Source organism: Meriones unguiculatus, chromosome 3 (genome assembly GCF_030254825.1).
Source record: "Meriones unguiculatus strain TT.TT164.6M chromosome 3, Bangor_MerUng_6.1, whole genome shotgun sequence".
In the NCBI taxonomy this organism is placed as follows: domain Eukaryota; kingdom Metazoa; phylum Chordata; class Mammalia; order Rodentia; family Muridae; genus Meriones; species Meriones unguiculatus.
This window is the reverse complement of record NC_083351.1, coordinates 24,205,817-24,227,752: the sequence shown is the minus strand read 5'-3', so window position 1 is coordinate 24,227,752 and position 21,936 is coordinate 24,205,817. Positions and strand designations below refer to the sequence as shown.

Below are 21,936 nucleotides of genomic sequence, written 5' to 3'. Positions count from 1 at the left end.
CTGTCAACCATCAAGTTATTACATTCAGGTTTTTCACAGAATATGTTGTATCTCTTGTTCAGGCTAGAAGCATACACTCTCAAGAGGATACAACTGTTTTGAAAGTTGTTCAGTAACGTAGTTGATTCCCAAAGTTGACTCTATCAAAATCACCTATGGAAATTTAAAAACTAATTTCATAATCTTTGCCCCAGACTACTTAGAATCTCCAAGGACGAGACATGGAAAATCTACCCAATCGCTTTGCCAGGTTTGAGTAAAGCTGTAAATGCTGTAAAGCAAAAAAGCAAAAAAGCAAAACAAAACAGAACCCAGGAAACTTACTTTCCTCTGAAGACTTTTTGCTAACACTTTAAAAGCTAGTGAAGAGAGTTGGGCACAATGGTACACGCCTATAATCCCAGCACCCGGGGAGGCAGAAGTTGGTTGATCTATTTGAATTTGAGGCCAGCCTAGTCTACAAAGTCAGTCCAAGAGAGCCAAGGCTAGGGTTGGAGAGATGGCTCAGCGGTTAAGAGCACTGGCTGCTCTTCCAGAGGTCCTGAGTTCAATTCCCAGCACCCACATTGTGGCTCACAACCATCTATGATGAGATGTCCTCTTCTGGTGTGTAGGTGTACATGCAGGCAGAAAATTGTATACATTAAAAAAAAAAAAAAGACAGCCAAGGCTACATAAAACAAACAAACAAACAAAAAAACAAACCCTTGTCTTAAAAGAAAAAAAAGCTAGTGAAAAGATGAGGCAACATATATGTTGTGAGAAAATAGTTCAGTAAATGCTTTTCATGAATTAATCTAGTTAATCCTTATAACCTTATGAGTGGGTTCCTTTTTCTTTTCTTTTTTCTTGTCTTTAATTTTGCAGTTCTGGGGCCCGATCTCATACTCTGTGCATGCTAAGCAAATGAGCTCTGTCCCCTGCTAAGTTCTTGCCTTATCTTCACTTTAGGAATAAAAAGTATAAATGCAGGCCCCTTAGTGGACAAAGAATCTTGCTGATGACCTGAGTTTGACCCCTGGAGCTCACATGGTGGAGACAAAGGCTCTTGATAATTGTCCTCTGATTTCCATGTGAGAGCTATAGCTTTAATGTCACCCTCCAAGCCAACCCCACAAATAATTTTAAAGTCCAAGAAAGGTAGTACATGCCTTTAATCCCAGCACTCCAGATGGCAGAGACACATGGATCTCTGTGAGTTCAAAGCCAGCCTGGTCTACAGTGAGACTTTTCCAACCCCCCAAAAAAAGAGCCTAAAACTAGTTTCTATGATTAAGTTCGTGGTCAATTCAGGTACATTCATAGTTTCCTAAGTTTGAATACTGATGCCCCTTAGTTCAGGGTTAATATCCCAATAAATCAACACACCAGAAATGGAGATCATTCTGAGTTGAGAAGAGCATAGCTTAGCCAACACAGGGCACCACGTTGAGTGGACATGCTGAGAATCTGAGCCTGGTGGCCGACTGGGGGCCTTTGGTACTGCTGCCCAGCATAATGCCAGCATAATGAAAGAACTGTACTGTAGGAGCCTAGGAAATTAAAAAATATGGTTTCTCCTGTTTGGCATGTTTTTTTTTTTTTTTTTCTTTTGTGACACTACACCTTATACCAAACTTCTTGCACACACCAGTGAAGCACTCCACCTCTGAGCTACAGGGTTTCTGTTTAGCCCTGGTTGTCCCAGAACTTGCTTTGCAGACCTCCTGCCTCTGCCTCCCAAGTGCTGGGATTATAGGCGTGTGACGTCACACTCAGTTCTCTCCCTCTCTCAAGATCTACTTACAAGCTCGCTCGTACGGATTTGCACCATGTGCATGCAGTACTGCTGGAGGCCAGAAGAGGGTTTTAGGTCCTCTGCAACTGGAGTTCAGATAGCCTCAGCTTTGATGTCAGGGCTGGGAACCAAATCCAGGTCCTCTGTATAAGTGAAAAGTTTTCAACTACTGAGCCATCTCCCCAGCCCTTTTTATTATCTTAAAGTTGAAAACTGTTAAGCCAAACTATTATAAGCTGGGGACTATCTATCAGGATTTAAGAAATAACCAGTTAGAACCAAGTATAGTGTGGACAAACTATAGCCCAACTAAAAGCCCACACTTGGGATTAAAACAAAAACATATTTACATAACATGAGTTTACAAAGAAACCAAAACTTCCACTACAATAGGTACTTGAGAAAGATACTGCTGAAGATACTCTTTGACATAGCTGTAGCCATCTTTGTATTCAGCTTCCATTTTGAAATTATGTTCAAAAATTTAAACTTTTCAACTCTGCTTCCTAGAAGTAGTTATTCATAGCGGACACTAACATCCCCTGTCGAAGGGTAAAGCTGACCTTGTATTTTACTTGTAATTCATACTTTGTTATCTTCATACTTGGCCAAACTCTAGTTGCACCCTTCTTATCTACACACCTGGATAGACTTTGGATGTACTCTAGAAGACCCTAAGCCCTTCCTCACTTAGGACCAATCAGCTTTAAGGTTAGCTGATAATACTGTCTAATTAGCCAAAAATGTAATATTCTTTCATTAAGTTAACCAAAAAAATGTTACTCCCCTCCCCATGTCTTTTGCATTTGATTCTTTCTATAAAACCTTGCTGTGAGGGGCTGGAAAGATGGCTCAGCGGTTAAGAGTACCGTTAGCTCTTTCAGAGGTCCTGAGTTCAATTCCCAGCAACCACACAGTGGCTCACAGCCATCTATACTAGAATCTGATGCCCTCTTCTGGCGTGCAGGTGTACATGCCGATAGAGTACTAATATACAATAAATCAATCTTTTAAAAAAATAAAAACCCTGCTGTGAAAACAAGTCAACGTCATTGTTAGGCTCCCAAGCTCCAGTGTCCCTGGTCATCACGGTCTTGGGGGTGTTGCAGTCAACAAACCATCCGTATCTGACTGATAGCAGTGTCTGTGGAGTGGTTTGTGAGGCTGTTCTTAGACTGTCACATACCTGTTCTACTTTCCAGAAAGGGGAATCTACCAAGTACCTGGAAAAAAAGAATCCATCAACCTTGATTCTCTGAGAAGCTGGAAATTAAACAACCCAAACTAGAAACTACACGTGGAAGAGGAAACTGACTTCAGGGAAGTTCATGGCTTTAAGGACATTAGGAGCACTGGATGTTCTTCCAAAAAGTCCTGAGTTCAGTTCCCAGCAATCACATGGTGGCTCATAACCATTTGAGATCTGGTGCCCTCTTCTGGCCTGCAGGCGCACATGCAGGCAGAATACTGTATACATAATAATTTTTAAAACCCCAAAGGATTAAAAAAAAAAATACATGAAATAATCATCCAGTGTAAGGTCAATTCCCTTTTATTCCCAAAAAGCAGCTCTTAATGCACTCAGAAGCAGACTGATAGTTAACAGTTGAACAATGTAAGACAAAGACAGATATGCTGGTGGTAATGTGAAAGTATGCCTAGGGCCTAATTAAAGCTTAAGAAGTACAAAACCTCAATCCCTATGTCCACTTCTACAACATGTATCCTAAAAAAGGCTTTAAGTGGTAAGTGGCTTTTTTGTGTATATTTTGAGACAGGTTTTTCTGTGTAGCCCTGGCTGTCCTCAACTCACTTTCTAGACCAGGCTGGTCTCGAACTCAGAGATCTACATGCCTCTGCCTCCCTAAGTGATGGGATTAAAGGTGTGTTTTCTCTTAGTAGGACTAGAGAAAGTGGTGCTTTCGCTGGTGTGAGAGGTGTACATGATGGCCTAGCTGTGCTGGTCTACCCTTAACTTCCCTGCTATGCCAACTGCCAGCCCTTCCTACAACCCATGTGGTAGAGGCCCTTCTTGCATGCCGGAGAGCCACAGGGCCCCACACTGCAGGACAGCCTTATGTTTGCCTGCCTATGCTTTTGCTGGTCCCAGCCTGAGATGCTGGCCTTCTCTGTACAGCTAAGGATCTCTAGGATTTTTCTTGAGGATTGGGTGGTTAGTAACAGCAAGCGATCTCTGGCAGAGATGACAGGAGAGATAAGCGAATTCTGGCACAAACCGGGCTGTGGTGGAATAGAGACGGTGCAGTCCATGAAGATGGGAGGAACCAGACCATGACTTGAACTGACAGGCGTTGTCCACCGCACGTCCACCCTGAGGACACGGAGGCTGGAGACGCACTTGCCAGGGCGGGTGCAGTTCAGTAGCTTCCAAGGGAAACTGAGACGGATCACAGAGCAATTCTAGGGTCTTGTGGCTCCCATGGAATTGGTTCCAGTCTGGGAGGCTCTGCTCTGTGTCCGGCCCAGAGGAAACGGCACCTCTCCCAGATCCCTTCTATATCACAGAAACTCAAGGGACCCTCTTCCAGCAACTGCCTCAAAGGCATGGGGGCTGGGCTCCCTCTGCTCTGGCTTTCAGCTTTTCCTGGGGATTGAATTAAGATAGCAGGACTGACCATGTGACTACTAGGGGCCCAGAATTCAGCGGGAGCTCTGGACAGCCCAGATCTGAAAATATGGAGTTTCCTGCTCCTGAATGAAGGTCAGGTGCTACCTGCTTAAACTTCTTCAAATGAGGCAGGTGGGTGAGAGAACCAAAGCTGAATCTGGCTTTGCTAAAGTTCTCCCTACATCCCTACTCTCTCTCCTCCTGGAATGAGCTACCGCAGATGTTAAGGGCGACTACTGCCTAGTTCACCCTCTCTGTTTTTCAAATGTTAAACTCACAGCCACTCCATGTCTCTGCTGGTGCCAGGGTCTTATTCCAGTTAGGCCTCTAATCCTTTGCTCCTGTAGATTTACTAGCTTCCCAGCAGTGGTTTTTAAATAAAAATGGAAATAATCATTAGCAGTCAGGACTTCCTTCTGGGCGCTGGAAACTGAAGCCCAGATCTCATGCACGCTAAGCAAGTGTGTTACCACTGAGTTACAGTCCTGGGGAAACAGCATGGTGAGATTCCAGGAGTGCGGCTGCTCTGTGTGACTTGTTACTGGATTTCTACATCCCTTTGGACTCCAGGCCCCTCTCACCCCCTGCTGGACCTCCAGCACTTGAAATGCTATCTGGTGTGAACTATTTGCTCAGGCAATGTGCTAACTGTTCATGTGCTCAACACAATGTGTCAACTGGGACACTTTAGAAGACAGAAGGTAAGAGGGTTGGTTAGCCACAGTGCTTACAAATTCAAGACGGGCTCAGGCTACACAGCAAGACCCTATCTCAAAAGAACAACTAAAAAGCAAAACTGTACCAGGATTCCAACAGAACCACAGAATTCTTTTAATTAGGTGCAAAAGTTTTAAGTCTTATGGCTCTTTCATTTGACTGATAAACTTTTCGACGAGTCCACTGAGTCTCTCAGGCTCCATCAATTTATTGACCAGCTCCTGCTCGACAGCCATCAGGGCCAGGCTGCTTAGCTTCTCTTGTCCCTTGGTGCGGAGTAGGTATGTTCGAAGATGAGGCAATGTGGAAAATGACTTCTCACTATTTGCTGGAGTAATTGGCCAAGATAAAGCAGTATGTAGCAGTTTTGACATACAGGGAATGTTATTGTGGAGACCATGCTGAATAAACAAACAGCCAAGGTCAGAGAGACTTAAGGGACCACACTCAGTGACAAAGTTGAGACTTGCATACTGCCGGTAAAATCTGAGCTCAGGGATAATGTCTGCATCAAGCTGGTAGAATTCCTGGATGTGTTTGGCTGTTGCTTCATTTAATGGTTCATTCCACTTAAATAACAGCTCTGAAATTTGTTTCATTTTGCAATAATCAAACTCTGAAAAATATAACTTTAAATTTTTTAATATAGTATCCAAACCTTGGTAATAAATATTATTTTTATAATGTTCATCTGCTGAAGTAAGAAAGAACACATGCTCTGAGTTGCCAGGATCTACTGTCTTCTGAATTTTTCTTCTTTGAAAAAAGGGTTTTTCAACATCAAAACCCTTGCTGGTTATTTTTTTACATATTTCATCCGCTCCATCCCATATAGTTTTGAAATATGTATCATTTCTTTCAGAAGACAAACATTCCAAAATTGCTTCTATTTTTGAAAACAAAGAAAAGACATCAACAGTTTCACTTTGAAACTCTCTTGAAAGAATTCCTGCAATACTGAGCACTCGATAAAGAAATTTCAAACAAAATATAAATTCAAACTTGGTAACCATCACCAACAAATCACTGAGTTCATCGGCCACAGCTGTGCCTGAGGCCTGGCGCGCTGCAGACGCCAGTGTTTCAATAATCTCGGGAAGGCAGTCCGTCACAGACAGTAACAAATGATCATGGGCTGTCCAACATGACTGTGAGGTGTGTCTTTCACAAGTTTTATTTTGACTTAGCTTACACATGGTTTGCAAACTTGCCAACATTTCTCCAGACACACGAACAGTGTTGAAGAAAGAACTGAGCGTAGTTAGTGTACTTCGGAGTTCTTTTATTTCTTTACAAAAACTAATCACTGCTAATTCAAAAAAATGTGCGTAACAGTGTACATACAAAGCTCTTGGTTCTTCCTTCTTGAATTCTGCTACAACTTCATTAAACTTTATCCTCAAATTTGTGGCACTATCGTAGGCTTGGCCACATATTTTATTAAAATCAACTCCGACCTGCTGCAGGTAAGCTTTGATATGCCTGTGTACATGGGCCCCCGCCATCTCCTCAATAGTGACAAACCCCAGAAACCTTTCTTTAACGAAGACAGCGCGTGGTGTCTTTTGTGGGTACCTCACACACACTGAGAGCTGTCTCTTTGCGGCGCCATCAGTTATCTCCTCACATATTATTGAAAAAGCTGAGGAGATATTGATCTCACTCACAATGTCCTGTAACATTTCAGCCTTTATTATTTCAATGATCTCCTCCTGGACTTCTGAACTACTATAGAAGTCAATGTGTGAACTCATAAGCCGAAACACTTCTTCTCCTTTATCTCTTGCTCTGATTTCTAGTAATTCCAAAAAATTGCCTTTATTAATGGATGAAATAGACTGGTCATTTCCTTTTAAGAGCAAACATTGTTTTCCAAGAAATAAAATGTTTTCAATGATGAGCTTTAGGTACTTTTTATTTCCTTCAGTATGTTTTGAAAGACCTGATGAATCGTCATGTGGACCGTCGAGAAACTGGTATTGCTTCCAAAATTGCAATGACTTTAAATGCATTTCACTCTCTTCATGCTTTCTGAATTTTTCCAGCATTTTCTCCCAGTCAGTAGTTCCTTTTGCGAAAGTTTGTCTCTGGCAGCTAAAGCTTTTCTGGTAGAACAAGTGGCAAGAATAGCAGAATGCAACATCATTCTTCGTGTTGGTGCTCAGAGGCTGAAAACCCGGGCGCCACGCTTTTCTACTATTTTGTGGCTCTTTTTGAACGTTTTGTATTGTGGCTGTCGACTTGGAGTAACACGGTCTGTCCTTCACTTTCACAGACTCCAGGCTGTACGCAGAATCCTGACCTGCCTCTCGGTCGTTCTGTGCTTCCCCACTGCGACCAGCGGTGTCTTCAAAGAGCCCAGATGAGGAAGGGAGGAGGCGTGGCTGCTCCATACTGCTGCCACTGGATTCACTGCGCGAGCTCTTAGGACAAAAAAAAAAGAACAAAACGATAAAATAACACTTGGTTTAGCATTTTTCAAGTAATTAAAAAAATCAGAACACATCTATTGCACATAAAATGGACAAGTTATAGTGTAAGACTCTCCTTGAACAGCACTAGCAATTATTACTTCCCATCTAGATTCAGCATTAAATATTTAAAGCTGTTCTAGGTGTGTAACTACAGAAAAATAATTTCTATTACTCAGATAGCTAGAATTATCCATTCGAAAAGAAGCTGGGCACGGTGCTGGTTGGTGGTGGTTCATGCCTTTAATCCCAGCCCTTGGGAGGCAGAGGCAGGCGGATCTCTGAGAGTTCAAGGTCAGTCCAGTCCAGGACAGCCAAGGCTATAGAGAGAAACCCTATCTCGAAAAACAAAAGAAATCAAAAAAAAAGGCTGGGCATGGTGGCACCCACGTTTAATCCCCAACACTCGAAGAGATAGAAGCAGGAGAATCTCTGTGAATGTAAGGCCAGCCATTGTTACAAAGTGAGATCTTGCCTTAAAAGAAGACAAACAAACCTCAGAGCAAAATATAATACTACTTTAAAATTAAATTTGATTAAAAATTTTTTTTAATTGTTCATGGGTATTTTGCCTACATGTATGTCTGTGCATCACTTGTGTGTCCATTGCCTGCAGAGGCCAATAGAGGGCTTCTCAGATCCCCTGGACCTGGAGTTTCAGGTCATTCTGAGCTGCCACGAACCTGGGAATTGAACCCAGGTCCTCTGAAAGAGAAGCCAGAATGCTTAACTGCTGAGCCATCTCTCCAGCCACAATACTTTATAGCATATATGTTTATAAAACCATGCTATGAATGAAAACACACACACACACACACACACACACACACACACACACACACACAAATGAAATCTGTTTAAAATTGAAAAAATTAGGATAAAACTTACGTCTATAATACCATTTGTAGGTCCAGAAGAAAGTGTACCTGTTGAAATAAAGCACACATTCAGGATCTCATGCTTCAACAGTGCCATAAGCTCACATAGCTTATTTCATATCAGAAAACAGACAGACAGATTCAACAATATGACAAGACACTGTTTATGTCAAATGTCTGTTTACCTTGTAAGAGATCAGTGTTCACGAGCAGGTCAACATGATCATTTACAAATGACATTATATTGCTTATAACAGGAATTGGATATTTCTTTGGACAGAGATTCTCTTTTGAAGCACTGTGCACCATGGAAACATTAACTGGCAAAAATAAACAAAGATCCTTGTTAATCCAGCAGCAAGTACCGTTCAGTAGTAAATGGTTTTGTGCTGAAGGCTGCAGGAGAGTGCTTGCCCTCCACGTGCTCCGAGCGCACCAGCACACCTGGCCTAAGCCACAGCGGGCATCGGACCCGGGGCTTCATGCAGGCTGGGCAAGCACTCAGACAATGAGCTACATTAACAGTCTGTTCGAGTGTTTTAAAATAAAGACTATTTTATTTGTGAGGTAATGCTGTTACAGGGTGCTAGGACCTGAACTTGGGTCTTCATGATTGAGCAGCAAGCATTCTTAACTGCTAAGCCATCCTCCAGCACTTGTTTGGGACTCTAAGTCACTTTAACATGGAAATTAATCAAAGTTACAAACTAAACGCAAAGTGCAGTCATATCCCAGTACTTGGTACAACTTTGAGGCTGGTGGGGATTACCTGGAGAAGATTCCATGACAGCACTGTTGTATGAAGAAAAACAAACAGAGCAGAGAACCTCTATGCTCCCCAAGTCATTAGTAATCACAATCATCTCATCTGACAGTTTCAGTGATTTGCAAGGAAAAGATCTAAGTATTCTGGGTGGTTTCTGTTTAGAGATTAAAAATAATATTCATTTTTCTGGTATATCACATGCAATGCTAAAAACACTCAGCATACCTACTGAAACTGCTTTTAGCTAAAATATTACAAACAATAACAAATCTCTATACTTCCTTAAACAGTAGAAGAGAGTATAGGCTGCAACAACAAAATGAGGCAATTTGATAAGTTTATCTGAAAATTATCCTATCATTTCACAGCAACAATAATAGTAATAATGCATATGCAATGAAAAAGGGGTCACAGGGTTCTAGGTGGTTATGAGCAACATGTGGGTACTAGGAACTGAACTGGGTCCTCTGGATATTAAGTCCTGAGTTATCTCTCCAGCTCCTAAATAAACTAATCTTTAAAAAAAGAAACAAAGCCAGGTGTGGTAACTCATGCCTTAATCCCTGCACTTAGGAGGCAGAGGCATGCAGATCTCTGTGAGTTCCAGGCCAGTCTGGGCTACACAGAGAGAAACCTTGTCTCAAAACACCAAAAACCAAAAAGCAAATTAAAAATAAAAAGAAACAAAACCAAAAAGAAAAAAGAAAGAAAAAATAAGGTGTGGTAGCACATACTTTTAATTCTAGCACTGGGGGGGGGGGGGGGGGGGCGGGCGGGTAAGGCAGGCATATTTCTTGAGCTTCAGGCTAGCCTGGTTTACAGAGCCAATTCTAGGCCAGCCAAGGATACATAGAGAAACCCTATCATGAAAAGCTGGGGTGTTGGGGAGAGGGTGTCAGGCGGGAGAGGGGTACTGGAGAGATGGCTCAGAGGTTAAGAGCATTGGCTGCTCTTCCAGAGGTCCTTAGTTCAACTCCCAGCAACCACATAGTGGCTTACAATCACCTATAATGAGATCTATGCCCTCTTCTGGTGTGCAGGCATAACACTGCATATCTAGTAAGCAAGTAAGTAAGTAAGTAAATAAATAAATAAATAAATAGAAAAAAAGAAAGAGAAAGAAAGAAGGGATGCAGGGTTGGCTCAGCCGTTAAGAGCACCAGCTGCTCTTCCAGAGGTCCTGAGTTCAATTCCCAGCTCACAACTATCTGTAATTGGCTCTGATTCCCTCTTCCGGTGCACATGAAAACAGCGCACCCACATACATAAAATAAATAAATAAATCTTATAAAACAACAACAGTAACAACAACAACAACAAAGAAACAGAAATAAAGAAGAAAAAACCGGGGAAGGGGGAAGCAGAGGATAATTTTCATTTTATTCTTTTATTAACATGTTTATTTTTTTCTTTGAGACAAGTAGCTGGTCTAGAACCTGGTTACATAGATCAGGCTGACTCCAATTCTGAGATCTGCTCACTCTGCCTCCAGACTGCCCTAATCATAGGCAGCCATTATTACACTTGGCTCTTCATCCTGTTATTAAAACATAAAATGCTCCTGAAATTCCTCCTTCCAGACAGAAGGACCCCTTCTTTTTTTGTGTGCTAGGGGATGAACACAGGGTCTTAACCATGCTAAGGAAAAGCTCTGCCACTGAGCTATACCTCCAGCTCTCACAGGGGCATTCTGTAGGCAGCAGTCCAACAGATCAAGAAACCCTGATGGCACCAGCTTCACTGACAATGCCATCAGGATGAAGGCACACTCAACTGCGCCTACTAAAGGGGCCTGGGGCTCTGTTTCCTATTTTGATGTATTCAGTATGAGTTGCATGTACATGACATATACGTATATTATCATACGTAATAAATAAATTTGTTCTTGTTTGTTTTCAAAATCAGGTTTCTCTGTGTATTCCTGGTTGTCCTAGAACTTGCTCTGTAGACCAGGCTGGCCTTGAACTAGGAGCTCTGGCTGCCTTTGCCCCCTGCTAAGGCGGCACCACCTCCTGCTAAGTTTCATATTCTTAATGGTACTGAGAGGTAGGTTTAGCACTCCCTTGAAGTGTAACCTGTTTTTGGTTGTTGTTGAAAAATTCCCTTCTAAAGATAATAAGGATCATATGCCTATTGGTCAGTTGCCCATCCATGAACTGTTTCCCTACCATGACTAGAATGAGATTGCCGCACATGGGTTTAATTCTTCCTGCTTTTTGTTGTTGTTTTGTTCTCTGAGACAGGGTTTCTCTGTATAACAGCCCCGGCTGTCCTGGAACTCTCTTTGTTGTCCAGGCAGGCTTCAGACTCACAGAGATCCACCTGCTGCTGCCTCCTGAGTGCTGGGATTAAAAGTGTGCACCACCACACACAGCTCTCCTTCTGCCTTTTCATCTTCCTTTTTTTTTAAAAATTTTACTTATCTTGATCTTATGTGTTTTGCCTGCCTGTATGTCTATGTAAGTGTGTCAGATCTTGGAGTTACAGTTGTGAACTGCCATGTGTGGTGCTGGGATTTGAACCCACATCCTCTGGAAAAGCAGCCATCTCTGCGGCCCTCTATCTTTTCTTTTAGAAGATCTATTTATTTTATGTATATGAGTATTCTTTCTGCATTTACACCTGCCAGAAGAGGGAATCAGTTCACATTTTAGAGCGTTGTGAACCACCATGTCGGGAATTGAACTCATGGCCTTTGGAAGAGCGGACAGGGCTCTTAGCCATTGAGCCATCTCTCCAGCCCTCTTTTCTTTTTTTAAGATAGGGTTTCACTATGTAGTCCTGACTGGCTTAGAACTTGGTAAGTAGGCCAGGCTGGCTTGAAAATCGAAGCTCCACCTAGCCCTGTTTCATATTTATGTACTACTAGATCACAAGGCATCATATAACAATCAAGATATATACTAGTCTGACTTTATAAAAAGCGATCAAACCAGTAATTGTGTTCATCGCAGTCCACCAAGACATACGTGTTCTCAGAAGTACCCAAAGGTCTTTCTCACCCTCATCAACTATCAATCAAAGCGTCCCCCAATGACAGCAAACACATTCACAGAGCAGCTGATGGGAGCTGTTCGTTCTGCTCACCGGTTTCTCTGAGTTAGCATTCGCTGCACTATTCACCTAAGGACCCCGTGCTTCACCTGAAGTATGTGAGGCAGATTACAAATCACAGGACTTAGACTAATTCCCAGTGAAACTTGTCAGCAGAAAGAAAATCTGAGAAGTCAGCATTACTGCAAAGACGGAAACAGTAACAAAAGGCATTTAAGCAGAATCACCAGAATTCTCCTAAGGGTTAAACATGACTGAGACTTACAGCAGATGTCTTCTGACACACGCAGCACTTTAAAGTGCTGTCAGAACACACAGTACCACATGGCTTCCTTTTCTCTTCATATGATGAAAGACAAGATTGGCTACAAAAGTTTTTGTTACAGCTACTATCCTCCAATGGGACACTCTTCATATCCTTCAGATTTAAAATGTCTCTAAAAACAAACAACAAATGCTTGTTAACAGAGCAATAAATATATAAAGTAACTGATGAGTGTGTGTGTGTGTGTGTGTATGTGTGTGCACACGAGGGGCCCAGAGCAAGATGATGGGTATCTTCCCTCTTGCTCTCTGTATTGTCCTGACCCAGTCTCTCACTGAATTGGGAGCCAGAGTCACTGGGCTAGTGGTTGGGCAGTGAGCTCTTGGGATCCTTCTGCCATGCATTTACTGTAAAACAAAACAAGCCAATTACGTTTCTGAAATTGAGGATGTTGTTAATAAAACGTTTTCAAGTTATTTTAATTCGAACCTTGATAATCCCTAGCACCCACATGGCAGCTCAGAACTGTCTGTAATTCCTGTTTCAGAGGCTCTGGTGCCCTCTTCTGGACTCCCAAGGGCAACGCATACTTTGGTACACAGACATATAAGCAGGCAAATCCCTCCTCCCCATAAATCTTGAAAAGAAATATTCCACATGACCGTCCTAGTTTGCTTCTACTGCTATGATAAAGACCATGACCAAAAGCAACCAAAAGTATTTATCCCGCCTTAACTCCCAGGTCATAATCCTGCACTGAAGGAAGTAAGGGCACCAACTGAAGAAGACCACGGGCTTGCTGCTTCCTGGGTTGCTGTCCAGCTCTAACCTGCTGTCTGAGACGACACTGGACCACTTGCCCAAGGGTAGCACCCTCCATAGGTGGATTGGCCTCTACATCAGTCAGGAAAATGCCCTTGTCTACAGGCCAATCTGTTGGAGGCATATTCTCAACTGTGGTTCCTTCTCGTTTGTGTCAAGGTGACAGAAACCTAACCAGCACAGTGATAAAGAGGGACACAGGCTTAAAGTACTGGTCCTGTCTATCAGGTTGATTACTACCTTAAGACAAAGTCTAGAAAGGAGATCTGAGTTACAACCACAGCCATCTTTTTCATGAATCATATTTTCATTTGAATACATGCTAAACTACTGTCTACGGAACTTAGGCAGATATTTTCTGGAAAAGGAAGAAAGGCTGCTATTTTGAGAAAAACATCTCATAGTATAAATAAAATACTAGAAATTAGAAATTTTAGAAAAATTTAGATAAAAATTAAAAATTTTAGAAAATCTGAACCAGCCATCTCTAGCTGGATCAAGTCTTAATACTTGAAAGCTTAAAAAAATATTTATTTATCTATTATTTATATAATTTTCTCCCTGCATGTACACCAGTAAATCAGAAGAGGGCACCAGATCTCATCATAGACAGTTATGAGCTACCATGTAGTTGCTGGGAATTGAACTCAACCTCTGGAGGAACAGCCAGTGCTCTTAACTACTGAGTTGTCTCTCCAGCCAAGTGATTTTTTTCTAATATAATAAAGTTTAAAATTAAAAAAAAAAGAAAAAAACAAAAAGAAAGAAATGTAACCACGTTAGAGGTATTCTTACAGTTAGTTAAAAATAACTGAGCACAGGTGTGACCTGGCCTTAAATATATTAAATATTACCAAATAGGCCTGTTTTGAACTGGGATTATTGTCTTCAGAACTTCTTTTTGTTTCTAAACTACAGTGTGGAAATAATGCTTCTTAAACATATCTTAATAGTTTTCAATAACAAATCTCTTTGTAACAATATTTTTAATGTCATCTTCAAAGTTATCCTTCATTTTGTTTCACTAAATAAAAAAATTAAGTATTAAAGATACTAAATCATTGATTAAAAAAAAAAAGAAACCTTAAATATGACTTAAAATGTTGGCACTTCAGCTGAGTGTAGTGGCACAGGCCTTTAATCCCAGCACTAAGGAGGTAGGCAGACCTCTGTGAGTTGAGGCCAGCCTGGTCTACAGAGTGAATTCCAGGGCAGCCAGGGCTACACAGAGAAACCGCCGGGAAAAACCTAAAAGATGCTGTGGAATGTGAAATTTAAGAAACTACAGAGATGGCTCAGTGGTTAAGAACACCAGCTGCTCTTCCACAGGAACTGGGCTCAATTCCCAGCACCCACATGTCGGTTCACAACTACCCATAACTACAGCTTCAGGGATCCAATGTTTTATTCTGATTTTCCCAGGCACCAGGCAGGCATGTGGTACACACACATACATGCAGACAAAAACATTCATACGTGCAAATAAATCTTACAAATCTCCATAAAAACACAAGTTATTACTATGAATCATGATGGTCTCTCCCAGTTTAAGCATGATTACCATCAACGAATCCACAATTTCTAATAACTATGTATGTATGTGTATATACATACATATATATGGATAAATATTCCCGAGGAAGCCCAAGTTGTTTCCTATTTCTGTTCATACCTGATTGTCACACCTTAAATAAACAGCTTACACAGCAAATTCCTTCTTGAATGAGTCTTTTTCTACGCCTGTGACGTGTAGCAAAGCTAGTAATGTGGTGTGTATATGCTAACCATAGCAACACAGGGCCTTAACTTCTCAGGGACTCAGTTTCCTCAAAACCAAAAGAAAAGGTCTGCATCGGGAGATCTCTAATGTCCCTTCCAGTTTATGAGTCTGCAGAAAGAGAAAGGCTGAAGAGAGTGACCTACAACTTAGAGCCAAGAGAAAAATTGTCATTAGACATAGTATAGTAGGATAGAAAAACAGAGTATTGTGGACGTTTTGGTTTATGATATGTAAATGTTTTTTGTTATAGTCCCAAGTGGGGAATTTTAGTTTGTCCACACCTGATAATTGTCTCATGTGGAGCGTAGTCTTTGCCAGCTGGAATTAGTTGAATTCTGAGGACTTGGAGGGGTATAAATATGATAGCCTGGGCTGGAGAGATGGTTCAGTGGTTAAGAGCACTGGCTGCTCTTTCAGAGGTCCTGAGTTCAACTCCCAGCAACTGCATGGTGGCTCACAACCATCTATGATGAGATCTGGCGTCCTCTTCTGATAGATATGTAATCAATCAATCAATCAATCAATCAATCAATCAGTGATTGCCCAGAGGAAGAAGGCATGGTGGCTTGGAGGAGGACTCCCTGCTGCTGGTTCGTCCTGTTGCTGTGTTTGCTGGTGACCTGGCCCTCTGGATTTCCTGATGACGAATATTGGTATTGGCCCCAAAAGAATCCTATGACCCCACCCAGTAGGAAGAAGTAAAGAGGGCTACGTCCCCATTCCCTACAACCTTCTTTTTCTCCTACCCGAGGTTGGGGGTTGGAAAGGAGGTATAAGCTATAAGGAGCCCCCAAGTGAAGTAGTGTTTGAAAAACCAGCGCCTACAGGAGGGCTGGAAAGGTAGCACAGCAGTCAAGAGCACTGGGAGCTCTTGCAGAGGACCTGGGTTCAATTTTCAGAAACCCACATAGGCGGCTCAGAACTGTAAATCTAGTTTCAAGAGATCAAATGCCTTCTGGCCTCTGTAGAAACCAGGCACGCACAGACATACAGGTAAACACTCACACATGAAACAAAATACACAAGCCTTTGAAAAAAGAAAGAAAAGCAAGAGCAAAGATAAAGTTAAGCAGAGTTCCAGAAAATCGGACCTGAAACAAAAGACAACATCGGAAGTGCCAGCCAAGTCAGGAACTGAAGCACTCTCCTACAAAGGCCTGTGAGCCTATTCAGTAAGTGTGGGTAGGGTAGCCTGGTGGCACACACCTGTAGAGTTCCAGCACTTGGAAAGCAAGCAGAGGCAGGAGGATCTCTGTGAGTTGAAGTCCCGCCTGCTTTCCTGGCTCAAAACAAAACAAAACTCCAAAGGAATTGGGAACAAACAAGAGAAAATATCTTAAGTAAGTGCCTGACTCTAAATAAATAAATAAAGGTACCATATCCATGTTCTGAGCAGACAACATACGATTGAATACGATTGCAACTCTCACATTTATTTAGCAAAACAAACAAATGCTAAGGAAGAAATTCTCAGTGCATTTGTGCCCTTGCATGTATCTGAAAACCCCTCAACAACTGAAACTACTTGTGAGTGATCTTAAAGAACTGGAAACAGAAGCAAATTCTTTTCTTGTAACCAAGGTTTCCCATCTTCAGATAACCAGCACCCTGACCGGGATCTACGCAACAGAGGAAAAGCCATCGGCATCGGGTAGAGTGACCTACCTGGAGCAGTTTAAGCACATCCTCTTGACAGGAGCTGCTGCGACGGCAGGTGACGCGAGGTCACCGATGCACAGTCTTGAGCAGAAAAGCTCGGCAGACCCTTTCCTCTGAAAAGCTGTCTGTCCCTTCCGAAGAGCTCTTTTACAGCCACAACAGGAAAGCTGAACAGCCGTGGCCGGGGCTGCGGGAAGCATTTTATCCATGCCAGGGGACGCCAGAGAAGACACTCCACTGCAGAGCTTTAGAAACAGGACAGGGAGAGCACAGTGCTTCCTCTGCACCTTTCCCTTTAGAGGTTACGCCTGGATGTAACCCAACCCACAACAGCATAATATTCAAAGGCAAGTTTAGAAAAGAGACTACACTGGCTATTTTATTGATCAAGGAAAGTTATGATTAATTCTATTACCACTGGCTGAAAATGTGGTTTTTCTCCTGAATTTTGGGTTGCTGGACACTCCAAAAACAGATAATTAAAAATATGTACACAGTATGCTCAAGGTAACCAGCCAACCCTACAGGAAATGACAAATTTGTATAACTGGACTGAACATCAAGTTCTGGTGAGCGGTGTGGTTTCTGCCTCTCACCCATTAGTTCCCAATTTAAAAAAAAAAAAATTAAACTTAACATTTCAGACGAGTGAGACGGCTCAATGGTTAAGGGCACACTACGGCTCTTACAGAGGAACTGGGTTCAGTTCCCAGCACCTGTAACTCCAGCTCCAAAAGAGAAATGCCCTCTGCTGGCCTCCTCAGGCTCTTGCATACGTGTGGTGTGCTGAAACCCACAGGGGCACGTGCTGCACGCACACAAGTAAGTAAAAGTTTTAACAATTACATTTAATTTCTGTGTCTGTGTGTGTGTCTCCTGGGGGCTGTATTCAGGATACATGGAACCTTAGTTCTCAGCTTCTACTACTTAAGTCTGGTCATTAATCTTGGGCTTGTGTGCAAACACCTTTATTCACCAAGCCATTTTTCCAGGTTCTAAATGTAAAACTGTTTCCTTTTAATTGCATTTATTTATTCATTCATTTAGTCATTTATTTATTTATTTGTTGGGGGGGAAAGTAGCATATACCAGGACAACCTATGGGAGTTTATTCTCTCCTTATATAGGGTCTGGGGCTCAAACTCAGGTTATGAGGTTTGAAGTCTTTACCCTCTGAGCCATCACCTGGCTCTTTTCTTTTTCATACAAAGTCTCCTTACATCTCAAAAAATAAATCCCAAAATAGGAGAGGAAGGAAGATCAGGAGTTCAAGGTAACTGAGCTACATAACACCCAGGTTCAATACCCTGCCCACCCCAGACCAAAAACAAATAAAAATACAATAATCTCTTATTATTGGTTAGAGTTAGCAACGATGAACCACAGCCCAAAAGTATGAACTGGAAAGATTCAGAGATGACAATGCCTCCTTCCTTCCTTGAAATAAGGTTCTCACTGAAGCTCTGGGTGTCCTGGAACTCAGAGAGATCCCAATGCCTCTGCCTCCCAGCAATCCTTAAGTTTTAAATTGTGTGCCAAACTTCATCTTTCTAGGGGTTATCTGATTGACTATTATGGTGTTTTTACTAATTAACTTTTTTTTTTTAATTTAAAAATGATCCCAAAGAGGGGCTGTAGAGATGGCTCAATGGTTCAGAGCAGGCTCTTCCAGAGGACCCTGGGCTCAATTTCTAGCACCTACATGTTGGCTCACAACCATCCATAACTCGTTCCAGAGGCTCTAACACCCTACTCAAGCCATCCTGAGTACCAGACATGTAGTGCACAGACATACACGCAGGCAAAACACCCATACACATAAAATTTAAATTCCTAAAATTAAAAAAAAAATTCCAAAAGAACAAGAGCTAAAATGCCAACAATTCAAGTTCTATAAAGCAAAGTCACAAGGAATTGCCTTTAAATGAAACCTCCATGGTTTGTACTGTGCCTGGTTTCCGACAGCCACTGGAATCATGGAAGCTATTCTTTATAGGTAAAACATTACAAGGGAATCTGGCTGAATCACAGCTTATAAGAAAGTTAGGAGCAGGATGATGGGGTGCAGGCCTTTAAACCCAGCACTAGGGAGGCAGAGACAGGGTTTTTCTGTGTAGCCTTGGCTGTCCTGTACTCACTTTATATACCAGGCTGGCCTCAAACCCACAGAAGTCTGCCTGCCTCTGCCTCCCGGGGTGCTGGGATCACAGGTGTGCGCCACCACACCCAGCTAGCCCCTACACTTTTTTGAGACAGGTTCATTATATTTTCTTCTTTCATCCCCTTCCTGCTAAGCCATCTCAGAAGCCATCCCCTTATTTCTTTAGCTATACTCTCTATCCCTACTTTCTCATTCCTCTTTTTCTGAAACTGTTATTTACAACCATGTTTTTTAAGTTGTAATTCAAAAGTTGCAGTGAGTTCTAAGTTAGTTGAGCTAATTAAGAAGACCCTAAAACAAAATTTCTCTCTTACCATTTCATTTCTGTACTAGAGATTTTAGTCAAATAGATTAAAAAAAAAAAATCAAAACTGCTGGGCAGTGGTGGTGCAAACCTTTATCCCCAGCACTCAGGAGGCAGAGGCAGGTGGATCTCTCTGAGTTGGAGGCCAGCTTGATATACAGATCCAGTTCTAGGACAGAGAAAACAATGTCTTGGAGGGAGGGACAGAAAGAGAGATAGAGAGAGATATTGGAAAACAGACTAATGTACATTTGTCATTATTCACAGATTTCATGATTGTGTATATATAGAAAACCCCAAAGAATCTACAATTTTTTAAAAAAAGATTATTTATTATGTATAGTATTCTTCCTGCATGTCAGAAGAGGGCACCAGATCTCATTATAGATGGTTGTAAGCCATCATGTGGTTGCTGGGAATTGAACTCAGAACCTTTGGAAGAGCAGCCAGTGCGTAGAACCTCTGAACCATCTCTCCAAGCCCCAAGAGTCTATAAATTTAACAAGGTCAATATTTAAAAATTTTAGGGGTTGGGGACTAAGGCCCTGAGTTTGACTGTCAGCTCCAGAAAAAACAAAACCCAAAAACTATTCTTTATACTAGAAATAAAAAATACAAATATAACCGTCTCCACCTCCTCTTAGTTTTTCAAGACAGGGTTTCTCTGTATAGCCCTGACTGTCCTGAAACTTGCTTTGAAGCCCAGGCTGGCCCTGAACTTACAGAGATCCACTTGCATCTGCCTCCCAGCGTGCTGGAATTACAGCACTCATCATATATAGAATGCAATGGGTATAGTTGCCCAGCATTATAGAGCTATCTTCTATGACATACTCATCAAATATAGGAGGCAATGGGTACAGCTCAACGGCAGAGCACTGTGCTTGATCCCAACACTGGGGAAAGCAGTAAACACCAAAAATAGAAACAAACCTAATGGAAGATTTCAAGTCTTCCAAACTAAAGTCAAAACATTTGTAGGGAGAATTAAGAAAGCTTTAAGTAAATGGCAAGATGTCACAGGCTTACTGTAAGACCCAAGAATTAACTCAGTTTCCCCTAACTGAAGTGGTAGACCAAAACCGCAGCGGAGATCTGTACACCTGCAAGGTAACTGTACAGTATACTGAATGCAGAGCAGCTGGAGTGTGATGTAGGGATTAGCTGGGTGTGGAGGCAAGAAGAACACAAAAGCTAAGGGCCTAGGTAGATACCAAGCTAGCTGGGGGCCACTTTTGGAAGCTAAACGGAGAAGTGGGCATGTGTTGTGTAGCAGTTTCTTTAAGACTGACATAATTCCTCAGGGCACAGCCTTTAATCTCAGCGCTCAGTTGTCAGAGGCAGGTGGATCTCTCTGAGTTCGAGGCCAGCCGAATCTACAGAGATCACAAAACCAAAAAAGCCAGGGATACACAAAACCAAAAAAGACTAAAATATTTCATCCACAGGGAAGCTCCTTAAAAGGTAAATAACTCAAAAATAGCTTTAGGAAGTGGGTGAGGGTTACTTACAGGGCTCTTTGAGCTCTTCATCTGATGTGAATAGAAGTGAGTTCTATCCCCACAGGAAATAAAGTCCTGTCACACAACAGTAAGAAAGAAGGGGTAATAAAACCGTTGAGTACAGTGGTTCATGCCTATAATCCCAGCACTCGGGAGGTTGAGATTGAAAGATTTCCTAGTTCCAGCTAAATGGCAAGCTACTGCCTGAAAACAAAAATAAAAACACAAGCCATACTTAACTGTATTATATATTAAGTATTAAATATTTACGTATCTCCAAAACAGTAACACCTAACAGAAACACAAAATAGCCATTTCTGATATCTGGGTTAAAATACTTAAAATTGCTTGTATTGACTGGGGTGATTACAAGCTTGCACCAAACCCTTTTGAATTCTGGCTTGCAAATTTCTTCCTTGGTTTTTTGAAACAGGGTTTCTGTGTAGCCCCGGGTTTCTTAGAACTTGCCCTGCATACCAAGAAATCCAATTGCCTCTGCCTCCCCGCTAGGATTAAAGGCTTGGAAAACCACAACCAGCGCTGGCTTGCAAATTTCACCCACATAACCCTACAGATACAACTACTTGCCGCCATCTTTCCAGCCCAGTATTTTTGTTTTCTCAAGCCACGTCTCGTTATACAACACCGGCTGGCCTAGAACTCACTCTATAGACCCGGCTAGCTTCGAACTCACAGAGATTCCCCGGCCTCTCTCCAGCGCTGGGATTAAAAGGAAGCGCTACCACGCCCAGCTTGTTTTAAATTTGGGGAAAAAAAAAAAAAAACCCAAAACGCTGCTTAATGGAAAGAGAGCCACAGGTGTAACCCGAAGACAGAGCAAAGAAGCCGCGAAGGGACCAAACGCACCAAGCTCGGTCGCCGCAGAGGCCAGAGCGCCAGGAACCCTGGAAGCCAGGGTCACGGCTACCTGTGGGCGTCCCACCTGTCACGTCCCCCTCCTCGGGACGGGAGGACGGCCGCCTCTCTCCGGAAAAGCCGGGCCGAACCGCTCCGCGGGGCGGGATAATTTCTCTCCTACCCAACGGCGGGAATATCCTCTCCTGGCTTTGCAGTGCAAACAGCCCCGCCGCCTCCGACCCTCTCCCGGAGGCCTTTGCGGCTGAGCATGCGCAGCGCAGCCCGCCTGGTGG

At 42.4% G+C, this 21,936-nt stretch overlaps 1 protein-coding gene across 7 annotated transcripts; it reads right to left on the bottom strand.

Annotated features, from left to right (window-relative positions):
• Window positions 1-3,313: 3,313 nt before the first annotated feature.
• Window positions 3,314-21,887, bottom strand: Zmym1 (zinc finger MYM-type containing 1). Of its 7 annotated transcripts, none has more exons than XM_021644813.2 (8): window positions 21,653-21,887; window positions 20,795-20,860; window positions 16,825-17,063; window positions 12,558-12,729; window positions 9,242-9,392; window positions 8,658-8,792; window positions 8,483-8,520; window positions 3,314-7,546 (listed from the first exon to the last, which is right to left on the bottom strand). In XM_021644813.2, exons 2-8 carry the CDS (start codon window positions 20,813-20,815, stop codon window positions 5,264-5,266), a joined length of 3,039 nt encoding a protein of 1,012 aa, XP_021500488.1. In that variant the 5' UTR covers window positions 20,816-20,860; window positions 21,653-21,887; the 3' UTR covers window positions 3,314-5,263. The 7 variants fall into 7 exon arrangements, with proteins under 7 accessions (XP_021500488.1, XP_060235508.1, XP_060235509.1 ...); XM_060379525.1 differs by having other exon boundaries at window positions 21,729-21,887; XM_060379526.1 differs by lacking the exon at window positions 20,795-20,860.
• Between the last annotated feature and the right edge of the window lie 49 nt (window positions 21,888-21,936).